This window comes from Trachemys scripta, chromosome 8 (assembly GCF_013100865.1).
Source record: "Trachemys scripta elegans isolate TJP31775 chromosome 8, CAS_Tse_1.0, whole genome shotgun sequence".
NCBI lineage: Eukaryota > Metazoa > Chordata > Testudines > Emydidae > Trachemys > Trachemys scripta.
Window position 1 is genome coordinate 36,564,200 of NC_048305.1, and position 17,174 is coordinate 36,581,373.

The 17,174-nt window shown below is 55.6% G+C and overlaps 1 protein-coding gene across 1 annotated transcript in view; it reads right to left on the reverse strand.

The window, feature by feature from the left end:
* Positions 1-533: 533 nt before the first annotated feature.
* The window catches only part of APBB3 (amyloid beta precursor protein binding family B member 3), a 31,760-nt gene continuing 15,119 nt past the window's right edge, over positions 534-17,174 (reverse strand). The window contains exons 4-13 of the mRNA XM_034780309.1: positions 16,116-16,176; positions 15,346-15,492; positions 14,781-14,908; positions 14,319-14,324; positions 14,124-14,238; positions 9,708-9,795; positions 6,985-7,068; positions 5,530-5,645; positions 4,417-4,602; positions 534-2,251 (exon numbers count right to left, since the gene is read on the reverse strand). Of these exons, the coding sequence (XP_034636200.1) occupies positions 2,018-2,251; positions 4,417-4,602; positions 5,530-5,645; positions 6,985-7,068; positions 9,708-9,795; positions 14,124-14,238; positions 14,319-14,324; positions 14,781-14,908; positions 15,346-15,492; positions 16,116-16,176 (1,165 nt within the window). The 3' untranslated portion in view covers positions 534-2,017. The remainder of the gene's footprint in view (positions 2,252-4,416; positions 4,603-5,529; positions 5,646-6,984; positions 7,069-9,707; positions 9,796-14,123; positions 14,239-14,318; positions 14,325-14,780; positions 14,909-15,345; positions 15,493-16,115; positions 16,177-17,174) is intronic.

Sequence of the window (17,174 nt, forward strand, 5' to 3'; positions counted from 1 at the left end):
ATGGAAGGGGCCCCCGAAATTGCTTTGCCCCAGGCCCCCTGAATCCTCTGGGTGGCCCTGAAGCCTCCTGTCCTGCCCCTTCCATCTGAGGCCCCACCCCTACCCTGCCCCTTCCGCTCCTCCCCTCCCACTCCCTTGCCCACTGGTACCAGAGGAGCTCTGAATCCCCCACCACAGCCGGACCCCGGCTGAGCCACCCCCAGCCCACCTCCCTGAGCCCCAGCCCACCCACCTGAGCCACCCTCGGCCCACCACCCCAAACCACGACAAGTCGGAGGAGCCTCAAGCCCTGGCTGCCCGGAGGAGCTCTGAGCCCTACCATGGCCTAGCCCCCAGCCACTGCCAGAGACAGGCTACTGGACTAGATGGACCATGGATCTGATCCAGTCTGGTGGTTCCTATCTTCCTACGTCTGTGTAGCAGAAAAGTTCCTTTCCCCTCCCCCCACCCCTTACAGTTTGTTCTGACCCCAATCCAATCCTCAGCAGGAAGGGGATAAAGCAAAGATGGGTCTGGCTCGTGCTTGCTGCATGTTAGTGTTTTATTTGCACAAATGATCATATAGAAAGTGTTACTGAGGTAGACTTTAGTCTATCATATGGGGGCTCCCCCGGGGAACTGACAGGCAAGTGTAAAGAAATATGGGCGTGAAGACAGATTAAGGTGATTTCCAAACTGGGCAAGAGAACAATCCCTTTAAGGAACCAGCAGGTAATGTGTGACTGGCTTGCAGCTGGAAGGACAGCTGGTCCATACTATACCTAACAATTACAGCCCCAACTGGCCCGCTCTGGACATGGCTGAGCCAGGTACCCACTAGGCTTGGTGGGAATTCATACATGGGCTACCCCTGGAGAAGTAGGAATTCACACCAGGTCATAACAACCCACTAGAAGCCCAACACTGATTTTCTTTTCCTACCTTTAAAATGAGAGTTGTCCTTCACTGGAGCACTGGTGTATCAGTGCCAGGCCTTGGGCACCAGGGTATCGGTACCTGGGCATGGGCTTGTTACGGAAGGGCTGCTCCCGTGTGCTGGGCCGCATGTGCTGGTGTTCCGTGAGCGCTGGTGCTACATACACTTAGTTATTGGGGCTGTGTGCACCAGTTTGTTGCTGTGGGTTTGCATGTGATCACTAAGCAGTGCTCACTGGTTTGTTTTGGTAGGATTGTGTCTAAGCACCTGGGTTGCTGCCACTGATATTTTTAAGAGCAAAGGAGGCAAGAATTTGTTTAGAATTAAAACAATTCACAGCAGGAGGGCAAAATAGAGCCCTCCCTTCCCACAGGCCTCCTACCATTCCCAGCACCATGTTACCAGCTATTGAATGAAGTGGGAAAGGGAGCAGATCATTCTTTCAGAGCGTGGCAGGGGGGATGGTTAGTCAGTTGCCTGCAAAAGGCTTTTCCTCATATCTGCAGCCAGTAGACACAGGCCCATGGCCTGTGTCTGCCCTCCATATTGCTGTCAGAAAATCAAAGGGGTTCATTGGAAGAGCCAGGGCTGAGGAGGAGAATCCCTCTGTTGGCTCTATGGGTCCTGGCGATACACCAACCCTTCTTGCTGTGGTGGCAGCAGCACCCGTGGCCTTCAGCTACAATCAAATTGAGCTCCCATTCCAAAGTGAATCCCAAGGAGCTGTGCCCTGACTGGAACATCTGCCCAACCCGGACCCCCAGCAAGGGCAGAATGTGGTTGCCTTCGGCCTGCGTGTCATGTTCGCTGCTGGCTGCTCCGGATATTAAGAAACATTTCCTGCTTGGAACGATACTTGTGTTGGGTCATTGCTATTCCCCAAAGCCCCCCACACCCACCTCCCTCCCCAGGGGGTTATCTACAAAGCAAAGGACTATTGGGTTCTGTGGCCAGCCGGGGCTTTCCCTGTGAGGAATGGACTCGCTCTTTGGGTCTGTCGGGCCTTAGCTGCAGGGAGAGCCAACAGATCTGGTTACTCTATTTACACAAGCCAGCCGAGGAGCCTGCTGCCTTGCCTCCCCCCTCCCCCCCAGCTGCGCCCTATGGGGTGTGCAGCATGGAATGCTTCTGCCGGAACGCTTCCAAGAACGAGAAAACCCCCCGCTTCCGAGTGCTGGCGCCGCTGCCATTTTTCTGCAGGGAGTGGCCCGTGGAAGGGAACGGGCACCCTGGGGAGTCCACAGATGCTGTCCTCTTCATCTTAAGCACCGAGCGTGAACTGCCCTTCGGCCTCAGCCGTGAGGTGGAGGCCACCAGACACTTCTGGTACTGAACCTGTGATGGAACGGGAGCAGCGGGTCAGAGTGTCACAGAGACCGGACCACAAAGAGCACTCTGCCTCAACAAGAACCCAGCAAGCAGAAAAGGGTCGTCATCCCTGCACTGTGGGTAAACTGAGTCACAGAGCGATTAGGTTGTTGTTCAAAGGCAGCTGGCAGAGCTAAAGATAGAACCCAGGAGTTCTGACTCAGTCTGCCCCTTCATATAACTGCTAGACTCCACTCACTCCTAGCGCTGGGAATGGAACCAAAGAACCCTGTCTCTGTTCCTTCCTCTAACTACTGGAACCGCCCCCTTCCCATGCGTACAAATTGGCTCTGCATTTCATGTGTGCATCATACTTCTCAGCAGACTCTCCAGCCGGATGATACCAGCAAAAGGGCATCTTCAGTTCCTCCTACTCTGACCACTAAACCCCACACCCCCCAGAGTCCTCTCCCACCCTGCTCCCCCCAGCTCCAAGTCACCCAAATCTGCCCCGTCTTTAGCCCATTTCCTATAGGTGCTTGTGGAGAGTGGTTTGTGAGATGCTGATGGCACCTTCTCTCTAGATGTCCAGAGCGCCTCAGCTTAAAAGGGTTTTCCCTGGGAGCAGCCCCTCTCCTTGTACTCCCCAGGCCACTGATGTAGAGTGGACACAGGAAACACCGAGGCAGTGGGAACCCAAGGAAAGGCAGCGAGTTCCAGGGGTGCTTTGAGACAGGTGTCAAGGTATGGAATGAATCCGTTGGGGGGGGGTGGAGTTTACATAAGAACAGCCATACTGGGTCAGACCAATGGGCCATCTGGCCCAATATCCTGTTTTCTGACAGAGGCCAATGCCAGGTGCTCCAGAGGGGATCAACAGACCACGGCAATTATTCAGTGATCCATCCCCTGTCATCCAGTCCCAGTTTCTGGCAGTTGGAGGTTTAGGGTCACCCCAAGCATGGGGTTGCCTCCCTGATTGTCTTGGCTAATAGCCATTGATGGACCTATTCTCCAGGAACTTATCTAATTGTTTTTTGAAGCCAGTTATAATTTTGGCCTTCACAACATCTCCTGGCAACGAGTTCCACAGGTTGATTGTGCATTGTGTGAAGAAATATTTCCTTTTGTTTGTTTTAAACCTGCTGCCTATTAATTTCATTGGCTAACCCCTAGTTCTTGTGTTATATGAAGGGGTAAATAACAGTTTCCTAGTTACTGTCTCTACACCATTCATGATTCTATAGACCTCTGTCATATCTTCCATTAATCATCTCTTATCCAAGTTGAACAGGCCCACTCTTTTTAATCTCTCCTCATATGGAAGCTGTTCCATACCCCTCGTCATTTTTGTTGCCCTTCTCTATACTTTTTCCAACGCTAACAGATCTTTTTTTTTTTTCAGACATCTGTGTCAGATGTGAAAAATGAAAACCCCTCCCCCCATCTACCCCCACACTAACCCCTCCAGACTCTGCCCCACCTCCATCTGTCCCCACACTAACCCCCCAGACTATGCCCCACCCCTGACCTATAAATACTGTTTTCTACAGGGACTGTGGGTGCTCCCTTGGGTGGCCAAAGCCCGGCTGGGAGGGAGCCCGTTGTTTGGCCCCGAAGCATCCAGGTGTCTCCCCGGCCTCAGGGTCTGAGGGGGCAGCTGAGTGAGTTGATCCCCTCCAAACACCAAGGTGAGTTCCCTGACAGGGAACCAGGTTTGTCTCCAGAGGACATGGCCCCATGTGAGGGAAGACAGCAGCGTGTCTCCCACCCTGCCTGGACCCTGCTGCAGACATGTACTGGCGGGGCCCACATGCTGTGCAGCTTTTTGAAAGCACCACGTGCTTGTTAAGAGCTACAGTCTGTCAGTGATACCCGCACCTCTAGATACCTAGGGCCTTGTTAGCCCAGAGCCCAGCCCCCTGCCAAGGTGAGACAGAGCCCCTCATGGGGATGGTTCAGAGGTGAAACAGCCCAAAGACCAGGTGGGTTCAGAGCTGTCCCAGTCTATAGGTCTCAGTAGAGAGCAAGGACTGACTGGATCATGGACCCCCCGACAGGGCAGGGCTGAGGGAGAGCTGCCCATGCAGCCCCTCTCTGGGGCTAGATGGAAGGCGGCGGTCTATAGGGCTCTCAGTCCAGCACCTTTCACCGCAGAGAGTTCCCCTGGGGGCGGGGTGGAGCACACTCACCATGCATGCAGCCTGCACAGCCTCTGAGATGGTGCCGGCATCCGGCTCACACCAGAAGGCCATGCACTGGAAATGCTGCTGCCCCATGTCTACGATGAGAGCAAACGTGTGAGCGTTCTTCCCAACACCGATGAAGGTCACGTAGCGGACCTGGCACTCAAAGATGTGGGCGTCTTCCTCACCAGCCTCAAAGGAACACACACGAGAGCAGTCACTAGACTCAGGCAGAGAGGAAATGATCCTGCCTCAGGGTTACCTCAGTGTACATGAGAGGGATCTAAAGAACCATAGTAGAAAAGACCTAGCATGTCCCAACTAGGCCACCCCCTGGGCCTATGACTTTGTCCCCTACTGTCCCCAGGGCTCCCAAGCAATGGCGCTTCCAGCTTGTACACAGGGAAGCGACTCCATGGCCTGATGGATAATGAGCCTTCTCCCACCATCAGCTAACGTTCCCTTGGCGTCATTTCACCTTATTTTCTCTCAGAGCCTCCTACATCATTCCTCTTCCTCCTGGTGCCTACACCCTATGCGTCCTTGCAACCTCCAGCAGGAGTCCAGTCCAGCTGACCTATTTACTGCTCAAGTTGGCAACACTCCTCCCAGCACTTCACTGTGCCTGCTGCTGAGTGGGCCCCAGCAGCATTGAGCTCCTCTTGTTGCCCAAGGCCTGTGCTCACTGTCCCTTCAGGACAATTGATGGCAGCTATGTGGAGTACCAGACAAACCTCAGAGCCCACGAGCTGGCAGCGCTGAACTCCTTTCAGCCAGCCCTGAGCACTGCTGGCATTGCCTAGCGACATTAAAGAGCGAGTGGCTTGGAACCACAGGCCGAGGGCAGGTGAGAGGGCATTGGCTACAAGGGCAGTAGGACCTGTTCTCTGATTGCATTTGCCAGAGGAGTGTAACCGGGTGGGCTCCAGGGCAGTGGGGGCTGCAGTAAGAAATCCACAAACCCACCCTAGAGCCCATTCCACTGGATGCATGGGAGCTTCAATGAGTGAACACCCTGTATTCCAGAGGCAGCCACTCAGTGGGCATCCCTCAGCAGCAGGAGAGGGGTAGTGTGCCCCGTGGTAGAGCCCCCAGAAGGCCAAGCATGTGGAATGTTACCTCTGCCTGGTGCACCGTCATCACCGAGTCTGACACACTGACAAGGGATGGGGTCCACTGCTCACGGCCTTGGCTGCTCATCATGGTCTCAATGGCCTCGTTCAGTATGTCCATCCCTGGGGAGATGAGCAGAGGGGATGGACCACGCCCTCCGCTCCTGGCACAATGAGGCCAGGTACCACTCACCCATCAGGCTCCTCTGAAGCCATCAGCCTACAGGACTCAGCAGGTCTGTGCTGCCCAGAGGGAAATGCAAGAGTAGGAGTGCTCTGCGCTGCCAGTGTCAAGTGGGGTGGGGAGAGATAGGGGGCTACAGGCAGCTTTATCCAGCCAGACGGGTGAAGGGAGGGGTGCACAAGCAGCCCCTTCAGCTAGGGTGAGGCATGGGCAGCACCTGCTAGAGACTGGCAGGGGATGCCAGCGAATCCTGCAGAGATTGCAAGTTCCATGGTTACAGGGCAGTGTCACTGGTGCAGAAGCCAGTGGAGACACTGAGTGGGGAGACTCCCTGGGGACCAGGGGCAGGAAGCAACACAACAAGGCATATAGGCAGCAGCAGTGCCCCAGACCAGCTCTCAGTGCTTCGCAATATGAATTCTTTGGTGCCACACCCCAGGCCAGCCCACAGCACAGCCAGGCCTCAGTGTCCCAACACCAGGGCGGCCAACAGCATAGCCAGGCCTCAGTGCTCTCCCCGCCCCCCCAAGAAAAAACCCTCCAGGGTTGCCAGGCATCCATTTTTTGACCAGAACGCCCAGTCAAAAAGGGACCCTGGTGGCTCTGGTCAGCACCACTGATCAGGCTGTTAAAAATCTGGTCAGCGGCACAGTGGGGCTAAGGCAGGCTCCCTGCCTGCCCTGGCTCCACACAGCTCCCGGAAGTGGCGGGCATGTCCAGCTTCTAAGCACAGAGGCAGCCACGGGGGCAGCACACAGAGCCCCCTGGCCTCTCCACCTAAGAGCCAGAGGAGGGACATGCCGGCCACTTCTGGGAGACGCCTGAGGTAAGCGCCGCCCAGCTGGAGCCAGCACCGTAAATCCCCTCCTGTACCCCAACCTCCTGCCCCAGGTCAGAACCTCCTTCTGCACCCTAACTCCCTCCTGGAGCCCACACCCCAACCTCCAGCCCTGAGCCCGCTCCCACACCCTAACTGTCTCCCAGAGTCTGCATCCTCTCCTGCACCCCAACCTCCTGCCCCAGGTCAGAACCCCCTCCTGCACCCTAACTCCCTCCCAGAGCCCGCACCCCACCTCACCCAGCCTGGCTGGGCTTTTCAGGAGCTCTTGGTGCTGGCTTAACTCTGCTCCCATTGAGGCCAGTGGCCGTTCGGCCACCGACACGGTTCAGTTGGTGCAGCATCCCCTCCCCCCCGCCAGTTCTCTTTCAGTACACAGCGGCCCATATGCTGTAACGGCATAGGGACTGTAGCAAGAGCTTCCCCCCAGGGCTACTCACCCATGGCTTTGGGCACCGGTAAGCTGCCAATATACAGGGCTTCGTACTTCTGGATAGACTGCCTCACGGTGTCCAGAACATCAACTGCCAGAGACAAGAGCAAGCCAGAGCAAGGTCTCCTCTAGCTCCTCACCACCTTGAACAAAGCCCACCTCTTTACCAAGGGGTGGGAGCTTCATTGTATTACCCCCAGGCAGGGCCAGCTCTAGGGTTTTTGCCGCCCCAAGCAGCAAAAAGGAAAAAGAAAAAAAGCCGCGATCGCAATCTGTGGCAGCTCTACCGCCGCCGCTTCAGTCTTCGGTGGCAATTCGGCGGCTGGTCCTTCGCTCCAAGAGGGAGTGAGGGACCCACCGCCGAATTGCTGCCAAAGAGCCGGATGTGCCGCCCCTCTCCGTTGGCTGCCCCAAGCACCTACTTGCAAAGGCCAACCTGAGGGCTGCCCTGCTACAGGATGCTTGTTGGTGTCTTAGGGTACATCTACACTACAGGGGGGAGTCGATTTAAGATACGCAAATTCAGCTACATGAATAGCGTAGCTGAATTCGACGTATCGCAGCCGACTTACCCCGCTGTGAGGACGGCGGCAAAATCGACTTCTGCGGCTTTCTGTCAGCGGCGCTTACTCCCACCTCCGCTGGTGGAGTAAGAGATCTGATTTGGGGATCGATTGTCGCGTCCCAACGGGACGCGATAAATCGATCCCCGAGAGGTCGATTTCTACCCGCCGATTCAGGCGGGTAGTGTAGACCTAGCCTTAGGCACAGGTGACGTAGATTTCCCCACCTAGCACCAGTCGCTTGGCTTTGGGGCTTACAGGACAGAGAGAGCAGGAGGCGAGCCAGTCTGCTGGGGTACAGCCCTCCACCGCCCTGGGATTGGTTCTGTGCATGTGGGGTTGTTTCCTTCTCTTGAAGACGTTCTAGGAGCTCCCCTGCCTTGAGCCCAGCCCCACAGGCTCCGAGCACAGCCCAGGGCACACCTTAGGCCTTTCTTTCAAGGAAAGGTTGTGTTGTGCTAGGTCTCCCCCCCACCACTCCGCTTATGAAAACAGGCTGCCATGGGTACAATGGGGCAGGCCTAGGTGGGAGAGAAAGAGCGAGCCCCATCCTCTGGCATACAGCCCAAAGCTCCTATTTATAAATCGGGGGGGGGAGGGGACATCAGTTTGAGAGCTGATATCTCAGCCCTTTTCAGGGCTAGAAAGGAGCACCCTGTACCCATGGACAGGGAGTTCCCAGCTGTCCCATGGGACAAGGTAAGGGTTTCTATCCTTGGTGGCAGGGGCAGCAGGTTTGTAGAAATTTTGGTGGTGCCCAGAACACCCAGAACCCCCCCCCAACTCTGCCCCCCACCTGCCTAAGGCTCTGGGAGGGAGTTTGGGTTGGGGGAGGAGGTCTGGGGTGCAGGCTCTGGGCTGAGGTAGGGTATTGGGGTGCAGGAGGGGGTGAGAGGTTGGGCTCTGGGAGGGAGTTTGGGTGGGGGAGGGGGTCTGGGGGTGCAGGTTCTGGGATGGAGTTTGGGTGCTGGGTGCAGGATCCGGGCTGGGGCACGGGGTCAGAGAGCAGGAGGGGGTGGGGGGTGAGGGGTGCAGGCTTTAGGATGGAGTTTGGGTGTAGGCTCTGGGCTGGGGCAAGGGGTGGGGGTGCAAGAGGGGTGAGGGGTGCAGGCTCTGGGAGGGAGTTTGGGTGCTGGGTGCAGGCTCCAGGCTAGGGCAGGGGGTGGGTGTGCAGGAGGGGGTGAGGGGTGCAGGCTCTGGGACAGAGTTTGGGTGCAGACTCTGGGGTGGGGGTGCAGTCTCTGGGAGGGAGTTTGGGGACAGGAGGGGGTGTGTGGAAAGAGGGTGAGGGTACAGGCTCTGAGACAGAGTTTGAGTGCTGGGTGCAAGCTGGGGCAGGGGCTGGGGGTGCAGGAGGGGGTGAGGGGAGCAGGCTCTGGGACGGCGTTTGGGTGCAGGATCTGGGGTGGGGGTTCAGGCTCTGGGAGGGAGTTTGGGGATGGGAGGGGGTGCAGAGAGAGGGGGTGCAGGCTCTGGAAGTTTGGGGGCAGGAGGGGAGTGAGGGAAAAGGGTGGGGGTGCAGACTCTGGGAGGAGGTGGGGTGTGCAGCGCTTACCTGGGGCTCCTAGGCAGGGCAGGCTGGGGATCTCTGCGCACTGCTACCCTCAGACACTGCCCCTGCAGCTTCCCATTGGCCGCAGGGGCTCTTGGGGTGGCACACTGACCCATCCTGCCTAGGGGCCGCAGGGAGGGGCCGGCAGCCACCTGGAGTGAGCAGGCAGGAAGCCGCTCAGCTCCGCTGCGCTGCTGGTGGTGAGGGGGGGGGCCCAGGCTGTTTTAAATGGCCTGGGGGGGGGGGGGGGGGGGGGGTGCCCAGGGATGGAAGGCAGGGCTGAGGGAGAGACCAGTGCTGGAGCCAGGCACCACGGGCCCATAGAACTTGCCGCCCCGTTGGTGGACCAGGAAGTATCAGATCTTAACCCTGTCACTCATGCAGATGCTTGCATTAGGGGAAAGGAAGGACCATTTGTGGGCAAAGTCTTTAGCGGAGGTTTTAAAATGGGAGTTGTGCAGAGTGCGCAGGGGGTGGCGATGCTGGCAGTAGGCATGGGGGAGATGATCAGTGGGCAGAGTGCAGGTGATGGGGTCTCGCCTGGCACTCGTGCCCCCAGGTGGCATGGGAGGCATGTGCAGGTGGCAGAGGGGTGAAAGAAATGCCCCGGAGTACCTTGCAGCGGTAAGTTGTCTGGCAAGATGGGCTGCAGCGTGATGGATCGAGTGAGGCTGTTGCTGACCACTGCCCGCTCGGCCATAATCTGCACAGCACAGAGAAACACCATCACACAGAGACTTCCCACAGGCCTCTGCTCTCAGATCCCAGCTGGTGGGGCTCAGGCCCTGGTGGTCAGGTAAAAACACCCCTGCTGGGTAGCAGGATAGTACCAGGGAAAATGAGTGTGGCTATCTATGGCCTGGTGGCTAGGGCCCTAGCCTGGGACTCAGGAGACCTAGATGTTAGTCCTAGATCTGCTGGTGACCTTGGGCAAGTCTCTGTGACTTAGTTTCCCCATCTTCCCTTTGAGACACGCTATATAGGAGCTAGCTATTACTCTCATTAGCACTTGTACAGCTCAGGGAGGGAGAGCTGTATCATCAGGTAGGGACCGTTGAATTGTGGAGGTGAATGCGTGGTTATGCAGATGGTGTCGGAGAGAGGGCTTTGGATTCTTCAACCATGGAATGTTGTTCCAGGAAGAAGGATTGCTAGGAAGAGATGGGACCCACCTAACCAAGAGAGGGAAGAGCATCTTCGCAGGCAGGCTTGCTAACCTAGTGAGGAGGGCTTTAAACTAGGTTCGCCAGGGGATGGTGACCTAAACCCAAAGGTAAGTGGGGAAGTGGGATATCGGGAGGAAACACAAGGAGGAGGAAACAAGACAGGAAGCCTCCTGATTCATACTGAGAAAGTAGGGCAGTCGGCTAGTTATCTTAGGTGCATGTACATGAATGCAAGAAGCCTGGGAAACAAGCAGGAAGGATTGGAAGTCCTGACACAATCAAGGAACTATGATGTGATTGGAATAACAGAAACGTGGTGTGGTAGTTCACATGACTGGAACACTGTCATGGATGGGTATAAACTGTTCAGGAAGGACAGGTATGGGAGGAAAGGTGGAGGAGTTGCATTGTATGTAAGAGAGCGGTATGATTGCTCAGAGCTCCAGTATGAAACTGGAGAAAATCCTGTTGAGAATCTTTGGGTTAAGTTTAGAGGTGAGAGCAACAAGGATAATGTCGTGGTGGGCATGTGCTATAGACCACCGGATCAGAAGGATGAGGTAGACGAGGCTTTCTTCGGACAACTAACTGAAGTTTCCAGATCACAGGCCCTGGTTCTAATGGGGGACTTCAATCACCCTGACATCTGCTGGGAGAGCAATACAGCAATGCACAGACAATCCAGGAAGTTTTTGGAGAGTGTTGGAGACAACTTCCTGGTACAAGTGCTGGAGGAACCGACTAGGGGCCGTGCTCCTCTTGACCTGCTGCTTACAAACAGGGAAGAATTGGTAGGGGAAGTAGAAGTGGGTGGCAACCTAGGCAGCAGGGACCATGAGATGGTTGAGTTCAGAATCCTGACAAAAGGAAGAAAGGAGAGTAGCAAAATACGGACCCTGGACTTCAGAAAAGCAGACTTTGACTCCCTTAGGGAACTGATGGGCAGGATCCCCTGGGAGGGTGATATGAAGGGGAAATAGCAGAACTAAAATTCATTTGCAAATTTAACACCATTAATTTAGGTTTGAATAGGGACTGGGAGTGGCTGGCTCATTACAAAAGCAGCTTTGCTTCCCCTGGAATTGATACCTCCTCATCTATTATTGGGAGTGGATTACATCCACCCTGATCGAATTGGCCTGTCAACACTGGTTCTCCACTTGTGAGGTAACTCCTGTTTCTTCATATGTCATTATATAATGCCTGCATCTGTAATTTTCACTCCATGCATCTGAAGAAGTGAGGTTTTTTACCCACGAAAGCTTATGCCCAAATAAATCTGTTAGTCTTTAAGGTGCCACCGGACTGCTTGTTGTTTATGAGGGGGAAAGGAGACCAGGAAAGCTGGCTGTATTTTAAAGAAGCCTTATTGAGGGCACAGGAACTAACCATCCCGATGTGCAGAAAGAATAGCAAATATGGCAGTTGACCAGCTTGGCTTAACAGTGAAATCTTCGGTGAGATTAAACTCAAAAGAGAAGCTTACAAGAAGTGGAAATTTGGACAGATGACTAGGGAGGAGTATAAAAATATTACTCGAGCATGCAGGGGTGTAATCAGGAAGGCCAAGGCACAACTGGAGTTGCAGCTAGCAGGGATGTGAAGCGTAACAAGAAGGGTTTCTACAGGTATGTTAGCAACAACAAGAAGGTCAGGGAAAGTTTGGGACTCTTACTGAATGGGGGAGGCAACATAGTGACAGATGATGTGGAAAAAGCTGAAGAAGTCAATGCTTTTTTTGCCTCGGTCTTCACAGAAAAGGTCAGTTCCTAGACTGCTGCACTGGGCAACACAGTATGGGGAGGAGGTGAGCAGCCCTCAGTGGTGAAAGAACAGGTTAAGGACTATTTAGAAAAGCTGGACATGCACAAGTCCGTGGGTCCGGATCTAATGCATCCAAGGGTGCTGAGGAAGTTGGCTGATGTGATTGCAGAGCCAATAGCCATTATCTTTGAAAATTAATGATGATCGGGGGAGGTCCCGGACGATTGGGAAAAGGCAAATATAGTGCCCATATTTAAAAAAGGTAAGAAAGAAAACCTGGGAACTACAGCCTCACTTCAGTCCCCAGCAAAATCATGGAGCAGGTCCTCAAGGAATCCATTTTGAAGCACTTGGAGGAGAGGAAGGTGATCAGGAACAGTCAAAATGGTTTCACCCAGGGCAAGTCATGCCTGACCAACCTGATTGCCTTCTATGATGAGATAACTGGTTCTGTGGATATGGGGAAAGCGGTGGATGTGATATATCTTGACTTTAGCAAAGCTTTTGCTACAGTCTCCCACAGTATTCTCGCCAGCAAGTTAAAAAAGTATGGATTGGATGAATGGACTATAAGGTGGATAGAAATCTGGCTAGATTGTCGGGTTCAACTGGTAGTGATCAACAGCTCAATGTCTAGTTGGCAGCTGGTATCAAGCAGAGTGTCCCAGCGTTCAGTCCTGGGGACGGTTTTGTTCAACATCTTTATTAATGATCTGGATGATGGGATGGATTGCACCCTCAGCAAGTTCGCAGATGACACTAAGCTGGGGGGAAAGGTAGATACACTGGAGGGTAGGGATAGGGTCCAGAGTGACCTAGACAAATTAGAGGATTGGGCCAAAAGAAACCTGATGAGATTCAACAAGGACAAGTGCAGAGTCCTGCACTTAGGAAGGAAGAATCCCATGCACCGCTACAGGTTGGGGATTGACTGGCTAAGCAATAGCTCTGCAGAAAAGGACCTGGGGATTACAGTGGACAAGAAGCTGGATATGAGTCAGCAGTGTGCCCTTGTTGCCAAGAAGGCCAAAGGCATATTGGGCTGTGTTAGTAGGAGCATTGCCAGCAGATCGAGGGAAGTGATTATTCCCCTCTATTCGGCACTGGTGAGGCCACACCTGGAGTATTGTGTCCAGTTTTGGTCCCCCCACTGCAGAAGGGATATGAACAAATTGGAGAGAGTCCAGAGGAGGGCAATGGAAATGATTATGGGGCTGGGGCACTTGACTTACGAGGAGAGGCTGAGGGAACTGGGGTTATTTAGTCTGCATAACAGAAGAGTGAGGGAGGATTTGATAGCAGCCTTCAACTACCTGAAGGGAGGGGTGCCAAAGAGGATGGAACGAGGATGTTCTCAGTGGTGGCAGATGACAGAACAAGAAGCAATGGTCACAAGTTGCAGTGGGGCAGGTCTAGGTTGGATATTAGGAAACAATATTTCACTAGGAGGGTGGTGAAGCACTGGAATGCGTTACCTAGGGAGGTGGTGGAACCTCCATCCTTAGAGGTTTTTAAGGCCCGGCTTGACTAAGCCCTGGCTGGGATGATTTAGTTGGTGTTGGTCCTGCTTTGAGCAGGGGATTGGACTAGATCACCTCCTGAGGTCTCTTCCAACCCTAATATTCTATGATTCTATGATCAGGTGGGGAAACTGAGGCACACAGTGGGGCAATGACCTGTCTGAGGCTACACAGCAAGTCTGTGGCAGAGCAGGAATTGGCACTCAGACCTTACTGACTCCCAGCCCTGCGCTTCACCCACAGTGCTCATCAGTGCCCTTGCCATGGTCTCCGCTCCTCAGGGCCAGGCTGGACGGTTCCCGTTGGATCAGGGAGCGATTCCTGTTGGTCCTGCCTCATGCTGTTCCCAAGCATGGATGCTGCTCTGGGAGGCCTCCCAACAGCCAGAGGCCTGGAACATGTCCGGTTCTGAGACACCTGCCAATTGGAGGGAAACCTAGCTGCTAGCCCAGGAGAAGTCTGATCTAAAGGAGTGAAGGGGCATGTGGGCTCAGGACTCCCTGGCAACAGCTCAGCAGGGCTGAGGGAGCTAGGCTGGGACAGGCCCAGGCATGCTGGACAGCATGTCCCTGGGAGCACACCTTGGAGCACATCTCGTGCAGGGCCTTGGCGATGGCTTTGGCAGGCACGTTGCAGTGGAAGACATGGCACTTCAGCATGCATGTGTCCTTGTCGCTGGCCACGAAAGCAAAATCCCTGCAAGGAGAGGAGAGTGGGGTGAGCAGGAGGATGGGGGTGGGGCGTCGGCCCCGCCCATGGAAGCCGTGCTACGTTACCTGTCCCTGCAGCCAGCGTGGCAGCGTGTGGAGAGAGGAAAGGAGACAGCAGTTAATGCACTGATTCCTGTGTGGCAGCAACGAGCCGGGACATGCATCTCAATGCACCCCTCACCAGCACTTCCCTGCTGGGAGGGGAGGAAAGGCCCACTGCAGAGAACCAGCAGCAGTACCAAGCAATGCTCTGTGTCCCAGCAGGTACAGTGCAAGGGTGCCATGCCAGCCCGGGGCTGCAATGCCCGGCGTTGTGCTATGTGCAGCGATGCCCCATTGCCGGGGTGACACCATGTCCTGGCACCAGACCCTAAGGGATCACAGAGCAGTTTGAAATGTCCCTGGAAGCTGGATTACAGGACCTGGGGCAGTCCTGCCCACATGCCAGGGAGTGCGCCTGCTGTACCAGGGTGGCAAGGGCTCCCCCAGAGCAAGCTCCAGCAGCCCCCCAACCCCTCGGCCACTCACCTGCCATTGTTGCAGCCCACCCCCCAGACACGGATGTTGATGATGGGCTGGCAGTGGATCAGGCTATGATCCAGAGGGTCCAGCAAGCTCATTGTGTCCTTCTTCAGAATCATCACCATGTTCTGGCCCTGCAAGGAGAGAGCAGAGGCACTCAGGGCACAGGCCTCCCCTTCCCCTCCCCAGGCTGCCCAGCTCCCCCTCCCACCCATGCCAGAGGGGTGGCCAGAGGCATTTGGGGATGGGACACCCTCTCCCCCACCAGGAGCTTTGAGGGCACCCCCAGGATGCATTGTTTGGGGAGGGCAGTGCCTGCGTCTGGGATCAGGATGGAGGGGCAGGCTGGGGGCACATGGGAAGTGACTCTCACCCTCTGCCCAGTGACCCTGAATCGGGCAGAGTTGCGGCTGCTACTGAGACGGCAGGAGATCCCCATGGAGAGTCACTAGCCAGGCTTGATGGAAGCCAAGATTCTGGGGCCAGCGTCCTGACTCTTGTGAGCAGATCTGCGCTCCTCCCAGGCATCCGTGGCACCCAGTGGCACCCTCATGTCAGGAAAGGGACTCACCTCACCCCAGCTACCCGCGGGGTCCCGACTCTCACACTTGCTCTGCGAGAGCTGCTGAATGCAGTTATTCACTGCGATGCTGCTCTTGCCCGGGGCTAGGTCCTCCTCCGGGATCTCCACCCAGCCCAGGGAGCGCACAACGAAGCACTGAAGGGGGAGACACATGGGGGTCACACTCAGCAACAGCCCAGACCCCCGACTAGCTCCCCTCAGCCTCATTGAGCCTGACAGAGCCAAGGCCAATATAGAAACCCAGTCTGGGCAGAGGGCTAATCGACACAGTATAAACAGCTTCTGCCAAGCCAACCCTCTGGGGGCACCGCCATGCCAGCCTCCCAGGACTCTGAACATCAATCAACTGGGCCCAATGCCCCAGCTAGCCCAGCTACCAGCACCATCCTGTGCCTCTGGAGGTTCCGCTGGGTGCAGGGGAATGGACTAGATGATCTCTCGAAGTCCCTCTCCAGTCCTATGATTCTATGAAGCCAGCAGAGCATATGGGTGAGAATTCAGGGCTCCACCCACTCTCTGTCTGTTCCCAGGGCTCACTCACAGCCAGCAAGGGAGTCATGAGAGCATGCTGGGTACTGAAATGCGCCTCAGGAGGCTGCCCATGGCCACTGGACAGGAGCAGCCCAGACACACCAACAGCCCCCAGGGCCCAAACCCCTCCACTAGATCAGCCCAACCCCCTGTCCCAGTCCTGAGCCCCCTCCCACACACTAACTCCCTTCCAGAGCCTGCACCAAATGGCCCCTCGGTGACAGTACCTTGGAGCCAGGCTCTGTGGCGCCAGGAGGGAACTCCTCCCCATGCCAGGGCATGAAGGTCCTGTAAAGGAAGGCACGGCATTAGCCATGGCAATGAGCAGGGCATGGCAGGGAGCAGCAGCAGGAGCCCAGCAGGCTGGGGGCCTCTGCCTCTACCCAGAGCAGCAAGGGCACCGTGTCTGACCCTGCCTAGGGCTGGAAGGCATTGCTAACTCGCTCTGGCCTGGCCTGGTGGGTGCTCACTGGGGTGGGGTTTCTTGATAGAACCCTGCCCCACTAGGAACTGGACCCAGGCCCACCAGCTGCTTCCACACAGGCCACCAAACAGCCACGAGTTGAGGCCTGGGCGGTCTAGTCACAGGACCCCTCCTTCCCATTTCCCCATCAGTCCGTATGATCCCACAGCAAAGAGAACCAGCCCTTTTCTCCCATGGGCAGCACCAACAAACAGGGCTCTCCCAGAAGAGGTGTAAGCATGTGCCCACAGCACCCCAACCCTTGTCTCCGGAATCCACTCTTCTGCTGTGACATGGACCCCACTTCATGATCCAATGCAGAGACAACACAAGCTTTTGGCCCCATGCCCCTGGGATCAGGGTGAACCCTCTCCTCTCTCCCTCCCCCAAGCTCTGTGCCCAGCCCCACCCCTGGGATCAGGGCGAGTTCTCTCTCTCCTGAGACACTGTCTGGCTTGGGAAGATGTTGGCTGCTCCTAATCCAAACAGTATGACATGCCCCCATTTACCATTGTGAAGGGCACATGAAAAAGCAAGGATAATCCCAGCATTCTCCAGCGTGCCAAGTAGGGATGCGGCATTTGCCCTAACAGATCAAGCCATGCCAACCCACCTAGCACAGCATCCTGCTGCCTGCAGTGGCTGGTCCCTGACTCTTCTGAGGAAGTGATAAACAAGATACACCCCACGAGGCACCTGGCCCAATGTGCAATGCTGCTTAGGTGAGGAGGGGGGTACCCTCCTGACCTGCTGGCCATGGCCCTGAAGCATGAGGGTTTGATTCCCCTTAGTTAGCTGCCTAGCCAGATGTTGACAGTAAGAG